General features: G+C 41.1%; 1 protein-coding gene across 1 annotated transcript; it reads right to left on the bottom strand.

Annotated features, from left to right (window-relative positions):
• Nucleotides 1-547: 547 nt before the first annotated feature.
• On the bottom strand, nt 548-7829 carry LOC123052951 (MADS-box transcription factor 15). The gene is made up of 8 exons (XM_044476320.1): nt 7393-7829; nt 4792-4870; nt 2298-2362; nt 2079-2178; nt 1815-1856; nt 1690-1731; nt 1430-1611; nt 548-1340 (listed from the first exon to the last, which is right to left on the bottom strand). The coding sequence occupies exons 1-8, from the start codon at nt 7575-7577 to the stop codon at nt 1220-1222; spliced, it is 816 nt and encodes a 271-aa protein (XP_044332255.1). The 5' UTR covers nt 7578-7829; the 3' UTR covers nt 548-1219.
• Between the last annotated feature and the right edge of the window lie 676 nt (nt 7830-8505).

Here is an 8505-nt window from a genome sequence, read left to right as displayed (position 1 = left end):
GGAGAGCGGCTTCAAGGTCCGATCTAACATCGACCATGGAAAAGGTTTCGTGCGTTCCTGCTAAGTGTGATCCGTGGTCGGGACCAGGACACCGTCACTGTCGTAGAACATTTTCATATATATCTATCATGCAAATCTTGAAACCTATGCCCATGAGGCTCGGGGGCCCTAGTGACAGGCCTCGAACCTAACTTACTGAATGCGCATGCTCACCATACTGGTAGGAGTGAGGCATCTCTTCTGGTAGGTGTTCAGGGCGATGTCTTGGACCTTGTGGACGACGCGTAATAAGATTGTTAACGAGGTCTTCCTGTGTCGTGCTGCTGACTCTTGTGTGTTAAATTGTTAGATTTTATCCGATGATTGCACCTGCTCTATAGGCAGCGGGCCAGTGATGTTGCCCCAACTGATTTATTATTTAGTTTCCTTGTATTTGAATAATTTATTGTATGGACTTGGTTGGTGCTTTATCTATAAAGTGGTGGCGAAAAACTATTTAGAGAAATCTTATAAGTACGATTGTGCATATATATGTAGGGTATGTATATGAAGAAAAACAACTACTATTCATTGAAAGGATTAAAACACAAGAAAGGCAGGGAATGCATGTTATCGTTTGTACATTCTGGTATCACTTATAGGACAAAACAAACAAAAGCATAGCTATACACAATGGTAGAGATAGTGTTGACGTCTCTGCAGTATTATTGCCTATTTTTCCTCTAGATGTGACATTCCTTTCTATCTAGATTCTAGAACCATATGTATATACATCTTCACGAAGAGATGGCTTTATCTCTAGGGCCTCCATGTTGGCAGAAATTACATGCAGCGGGGCCAAGGGATGGCTGATCTCACAGCCTTGAACCTGGCCTTATTCATTCACCCATTTAGATTTCAGATAAAATATAAAAATATATCATATATATACACACGTCATCACGCAACCTAGCTTTCCATAATTAAGCCAAGCAAGTCATCCATGCTAAGGTAATTGGTTGGTTGCTAAGCATGCATGTTTGCATCAACTGGTACGTGTTGCTGAACATGCAACAAAATTATACAGTGAACCAGCATTCCTGATCTCTCTGCTCATTTTTTTACCTTGCAAATCATATATATAAGGGTAGGGGCAAGCAAACATAACCATAGCAGCTTAATTGCTAGTGTGCCGATTAATGCTGTTTCAGCTGCTTTGGAAATTAAACCTCTTCCTTCCTCAAGCGTTGAGGTGGCTAAGCATCCATGGAGGCAGGCCTCCAATGCGAAGCTGAGCCTGCTGCCCCGGCGCTGCTGCTGCCGCCGCTGCCGCCTCCCCACCCATCGTCACTGGCGGGTAGCTATTGCATACACAAGAAGATGAACTGTGCATATTATTACATGTACACATAGTATCTTAAGTGAATTGTCAATGTATGCATGTACATACCAAATGTTCTGTTGAGGGGCATGGGCCTGCTGATCCCTCATCATGAAACTGGAAGATGATGAGCTGGTCTGGGCTTGGGGTTGGTTTTGGGTATGGGTCTGGGTTTGGTGCTCCCACTGCATCTGTTGTTGTTGTTGCTGCTGCTGCTGCCTGCTGGCCGCCGCCTTCTGCCTCTCCACCAGCTAGAGAAAATTGAAGGATCAGATCAGCAACGAACAGTGGTTAAGTAATTATAGGTGCTTTGTTTGCAGCTTAATTACTTCCTTCTGTAGGGCCTTGTTCTCCTCCTGCAGTGACCTCTCCTGCAGCATGCAACCACAGTATGAGATGAAACTAGCTATATCTTAATGAAAGGTGGATCGATGATAATATGTTTGGTTGTTACCTTCTTCTGTAGCTCAGAAATGGACTCCATCATAAGATGGCTCTGCAAATAGAGGGAAGTTTGCAGTTACAAATGATCGGAAACTTTATCACATTAGAAATTATACGCCAGATAATAACATTCTCAAAAGGCCAAAAGGAAAGGGTTTGCAACAGAATGCAAGGACCACATTCACACATGTAATGCTGGCATCTGACGTCCACCTCAGTCCAGTTAAGACTTAAGACAGTTCGGGTGGGCTACTGAATCTTAGAAAATAACAACCTTTCTCGATCTGATGTGCTTCAGTGAACTCTCCAGCTGCTGCTCCAGTTGTTGGAGTTCTTTGAGATTCAGAGAATCCAGATCCTCTCCCATGAGGTGCCTGCAGGATAATAATCCAGTTGCTTTAAATCATCTTAATTCAGCAGCTCATACTGCAAAATTATATGCTAGTTCCACAATTATTCAGAATTCAAATCGCAATTCAATACTCATTATTACTTGTGACATTTTTGTATGGTCTCAATCTTCGCCTTAAGTTTCCTGTATTCGTGGCACCAATTTCCCTGTACAGGAAAATTATTTTCTGTCAGAGGTAAGCAAGTACAAGAATGAACGTTCCTTTGTATGAACTAAGAACATCTTTTACCGCTATAGAACCACTCTCAATATGCTTATACAATGTGAGTAGATGGCAAGGTAATATTTAAATGAACAGGAAACTGTTGACAAAGTACTCCCTCCTTTGTTTATAAGGTGTGCATGCATTTTGAGTCTAATTTTACAGTGGTCTGATTTCTAGGCCGCATAACTCATATGATTGATCTAGTTGATGGTCAAAGTAAATCTCAAAATCCGTGCGCTCCTTATAGACCTGAAAGGAGGGGGTACATAAATAAGGCTTCCAGTTTTGGAGAAGTTAACATTTACCTTGGGGCACTCACACTTGCACTTTTGTCATGTCACTTCTTGCATTTTATCACAAACAATGATACTAGAACAGCAGACATGTAGGAATAGCAGAAATTTACCATAAGATGCTCTTAACTGTTATAACAGGTTTCAGCCATTGAAGTGCAGGAACACATTAATAATGTTTCTGATATTCAGTATTATGAAGCAGCAGCATCTACCAAACTAGTCCTAGGCTTTTTGTGTAAAATAATCATTAAATCATTGCCTAGAACTATGTTTAGGTTCAATGTGCAGTAAAAAATTAAGTGAAGAAATGAAAATCAGTATTCGCATGTGGATCTGAGGTACTAACAGCAAATACTTGACGGATTTGATTTATTTGGATGGAGCGAAGAGATGGACATTGCAAGCAAGGAAATTAATTAAAAAAATAGAAAATGTGGAAAAATAAATATATTACGACATTGACTTTGAACTTTTTATATCATGGTCATAACAAAGTTTATCTGAGAATTTTAGGTTCAGCCAAATTCCTAGCCATCAAGCCATGTCTACTTGTTTACCATAAAAATATATTGGGTGTAAACCGGATTTAATAATTCCCCCTCTCCCCATATCCCAATCAGAAAATAACCAAAAAAAAGTTGGACCCTTCGGAACATATAGCGACAAAAGTTCACACACCATACAAAATTAAAATGAAAAACCTATAACCAAATGTACTCCGTCCGGAAATACTTGTCGTAGAAATGGATGTATCTAGACCTATTTTAGTTTTAGATACATCAATTTTTATCCATTTCTAGGACAAGTATTTCCGGACAGAGGGAGTAGTTGTTTTATTTTTAAGTATTTATAAGCAAAATAATCCTGCCCTTTCTTAATCATATAGTTGATAGCAGACAAAAATATGGTAAGAACGATGGTCGATATTTTCATTTTATAAATTACTTATTTTTTGTAAGATAAAAAAACCTAACGAAAAAATAATACACGGAGGGGTATCTTGCTGCTTAAAAGCATAAATTAGCTTGCGTCCGTAGCTTTCTCAGCCATCTGCTACTTCAATAACCTTCTCTTACAATCCAAATTCATGTAAATTCCATATGAGTACAAAAACATATGCAACTGTGTCACCCATGGTTGGTTTACAATGGTTATGAAAGGGCCAAATACAGGTAATGCGAATATAAGGGCTATTTTGTGAAGCTTAGGTAGGTTATGTTTGTGGCAAAACATATAATTTTGATTGATTTGTTAGTATCCTATAATGTATACATACAATATTTATTTTACAGAATTTATAGTTAAAAATATTGTCTGTGATGTATTTATGATTGATCTAGAGGAGACGCTAGTTTCATATAATTTCATGCATCCCACATATTGTGTATTATATACTGCATGCTATTATTATTTCTATGTATAGTGGACATCATTCAAAGATGATGAATACACATGCCATCGATGATCTCTTCGTTCATCTACCTAGGTGGCCAAATTTACTAAAAATGTGAAGGTAGGATGATATCCAATACCAGTTTAGAAAACTCTTCTAATGTTTACTAGGTTCTTTTCATCCTTAGTAAACGATCTTATCTGCCTGTAAGTTTGCAACTAGAAATTCATCCCCACTTGTATTTAACATAGGTTGCCGAACTAGAGCATCCACACATTACAAGTTGTCTTGGTGAGACAAAATCCGAGATAAAGAGGATTAACCAGTTTAAGGACGTATGAATGCTACACATTTCGAAAGTTCATCTGTGGGTCGACAAAACCCCTTTTCACATGAGGAATGTTAAGCTATATAGTAGAGTATCCTAAAGAAATGTAATTTAAAGTCATTAACATAAAATGTAAGGTGATTCTGAATTTCTCAAAAGGTATAATTATTCATAACTAATTTTCTCTGTTTGGAAAATCCAACAACAAGAAGGTTACTTCAGATATGATGTTTATGTGAAGGAGATGTGCTGAAATGCTTGTGCAATGTAACATGGGCAACCTCCCCGATTCAAAATATATGAAAGCAGCAAGAGTAATCATCATAATAGTGATAGCAGCAAATTGCTTATACCTCACTTTCAGATTCAGCTGAAATAAGAGCCTTTTCAGCATAAGAGTAGCGCTCATAACGTTCAAGAATTTTGTCCATGCTGCAAGGAAAACTCACACCATATCAGTCCATGCCTTTTGGGGATAATAAAATCCCGGTCCTTTGCAACGCATAATTAGTAGTACTAATTAGTACAATGCTTAAGAACAATTCTTTGAGTACTAATTATGCCTTGGAAAATCCGTACAAGGCTTGGCATTGTATGGGAGTACAATGCTTGGCATCCTTCTAATTCAGAAACCAGCACTAAGAAGCATACGCAAGTTATTTTTGCAAGAAAATAGAATAAATGCAATAGCTTATCACAAACCCCCCAAAAAAAGAGCCATATGCCATGGCCCGAGCAATCAAAAATAAGAAATTCCCAACAAACTCCAGATCTGAAGTTACTGTTTGGACTGACAGTGCTCCTTTACTGTTCAAAATGTAGTAATATCACTCTTGATTGCCCTGGAAGCAGGATGCCAGCTTCAAAGCGTGCACACATAAAACATATATCTCACCCATCTTCAAGAAAGCAGTGACGCTGTATAGAACCATGAGTCCGTGATAAAAGGAATACATATAGCACACATGTGATATCAAGGTTTGTGGATAATGATTGAAGCATTACAGAACATGCATGCATGATGCTGTAGGAAAAATTTATCAACAACGAGTTAAATGGATGGCTGTAGCAGCAGTACCGCGGGAACTGGATTGCGATCCTAAACTGAACAATTGCAGTGGAACCTTATAGAGCTGGCTACTTCTGTTCTTGTAAAACAGCCAAGGTGCTAGGTTGCACCACCCCCCTTCGTAGTTTCATACATAGAGAATATTACATACTGTACTATACGCAACAAAAGAAGAAGCTCTTAATCCGTATGCTTGTACGTACGGTCAACACAATATCCCACCATCTTGAACCTCACTATTTCTCGCACACGAAAATATAGACTATAGAGATGTGCAGCCTATTTATCTGAATTATCTAGAGAGAGAATTAATGAAGGGGTTCCAGAAGCCTTAAGCATTAATTCCTTTACTTCTCCCAGAGAGAGGCCAGGTCGTCTTGTATATATGTGGCACGATAGGTACCCATGCCTTATATAGACATATATATATCTCAAAGAGGGAAGAAAGAGATGAGATGCAACGGACATATATGTATATTGGAAATAAAGCACTTGAAAACAGGCATAAATGTGCCGACATACATGCATGCATACTGTTACCGTACGTACGAGTCGTTGCACAACACAAAAACTGTTGTACACGGAATTGAGAGGGGCTAAAGTATATGTTGTGTTACAGCAAATGGTTTCATCATTAGCGATTTGCAAGGTAAGTACATCGTACACCTTTATTTAGAAGATTGCAAATTGCTCCCTATCAATGAACAAAGCAAAGATCTAGTACTACTGTACTGTATCTAGCTGGTCTATCTATACCAAATAAAACCGAGATACTAGCAAAGATTGACCTAGAGGGTAGCATCAAAGAGGAAAAGAGGGAGAAGAAATAAATAAGAGGAAAGAGAAGAAGATCAAAGAAGAGCCAGATCCATCCCACTGCTTGGCAAGAACCGAAGAAGAGTAAGAAGAGGGATTTTTTTGGTATAGTTTAACAAAGACGTACGTAGCGATGTACCATGCATAAGTCGTGTTCACTGCATGTTTAGAGAGGCAGAAGAAGATGCGAGGCGATTAATTCAGCGAGCTCCGTCCACTACATGCATGTCTGTCACTGGCTCACTGCCCAGCTCACTCCTTGGAAGCTGTGTTTATTATTGATAGTTAAAAAAAATGAAAACACGCATGTGATTTTTGGTCACAAAGAAAAGCCAAATCACTGGACGGGAACTAGAAAGAGAATAAAATACTCGTTGTAGTACAATCGAGTCTAGAACGATGTGGATGAGGAAAGGGACAAAAATCATCTAATTACGCGCGGGGGCTGGGGCTGGGTCAGTATAATCTAATCTGCCTTCTCGTGTCACATACATATTAATTGTCCTAGGCAGGCTATAGGTGAATGTGAATTAAAGAAAGAAAGGCGGCCGTGGATCCCAAAAAAGGAAAGGATCAGTCGGAGGCAAGAGGAAAAGGCAAAAGTGGGGAGCACGAGAAAGGAAATCGGAGAAGCCGAGCCAGCTAGTGAGTGAGGACTGGGGAGAAAATCAAATCGTTACCCAAATAAGCAAGGAGCTGCAGCAGCAGCATAAAATCATCGCCTGTAGCACACAAACTCAGAATAGGCAGGACTGGGGCTAGCAGTAGAAACAAGTGAGAGGAAGCACATGCGGTACGGACACCAAACCGATGAGCACATGGAGATGGATCGATGCCAGAAATGGCAAAGCCGACAAGGAGCTTTTCCGGCGCCATGGCATCAAAGGCCAGAAACGGCAAGAGCTACGATGCAGCTGGCGGAGGAAGAGCCGAGCGTACGGCGGTACGGTATTACCTCCCTCCCAATATGTATGTATGTGTGATGCAGCGGCATGGGCATATAGCAAGCAGAGGCAGAAATGGAAATGGATCGAGATGGAAGCTAATATAGGCGTGGGTGGGGAGCTACCTGGAGTCGGTGGCGTACTCATAGAGCTTGCCTTTGGGGGAGAAGACGATGACGGCGACCTCCGCGTCACAGAGGACGGAGATCTCGTGCGCCTTCTTCAGGAGCCCGTTGCGGCGCTTGGAGAAGGTCACCTGCCGATTTATCTTGTTCTCTATCCGCTTCAGCTGCACCTTGCCGCGACCCATCCTGATTTCCCGATCTAGCTGTCGGCTCTTGTGTCTATGGCGCGCACGGCGACCGGGGTGGGAGGAGGCGAGACGTCGCTGGCTCGCCGCGGCGGTGAGGGGAGATGGGATGCAGCTTTAAAGATGGGAGAGGAAGAGGATGGATGGATTTGTGGTGTAATTGGGGGAGGGTGCGATCGAGTGTGGTTCCGGGCCCCGTATGCTGTCGAGCGCCTATTGGCTGAGACGCCTAAAATGGCCCCACACGCTCAGTCTCAGTCTCTCTTTCTCTCTCTCTATTGTGTTTAGTAGTAGTAGCAGCAGCGGCGGCAAGCACATAAAAAAATGGCAGCGCAGCGCAGGTTTAACTCCTCCATCCATCGTCCCCATGTGTGATGGGTCTGCACCTCGTACGGTCGAACCCAAACGCAGGCCAGCCCCTCTTCACTTCTTTTCCTTTCTAAATCTGCCTTTGGGTATCTCCGCTTTCTTGTCTCTTAGGTTGGTCCCTCTTTCTCTCTCTTGACTGGAACCTCTTTGACTGCTGGGGAAATTACATAAAGTTTTTTTCCTCATTATTACTTTGTTCTATTCAAATATGACCCTTTTAAGTTTGACATCACCAAATAGAGGTAAATGACAACATTTAAGTTCAACAAAGTACTAATTAATGTAGTATGACTAGTAGCAAGTACATACATGTACGTGTTCAACAAAAATTCAACGAAATACTAGCATATTACTAAACCTACTAACTAAATAATTTGACAGTTGGAATTAGGGTCGTAGTCTGGAGTATCAGAACCAGAAGTGCCAGCAGGCCTGTAGTACATCATGATCTTCTCACGATCATAATCGAGGTAGAACGTGGCCCTCTCTTCAGCTTCCATCCCATAGGCACGTGCAAGGTATCTCCAACCAGGGAAACCAAAAATAGGTTCGGTGTGCC

Source organism: Triticum aestivum, chromosome 2D (assembly GCF_018294505.1).
Source record: "Triticum aestivum cultivar Chinese Spring chromosome 2D, IWGSC CS RefSeq v2.1, whole genome shotgun sequence".
NCBI classification, from domain to species: Eukaryota; Viridiplantae; Streptophyta; class Magnoliopsida; order Poales; family Poaceae; genus Triticum; species Triticum aestivum.
This window is presented reverse-complemented; position numbering and strand designations above follow the sequence as displayed.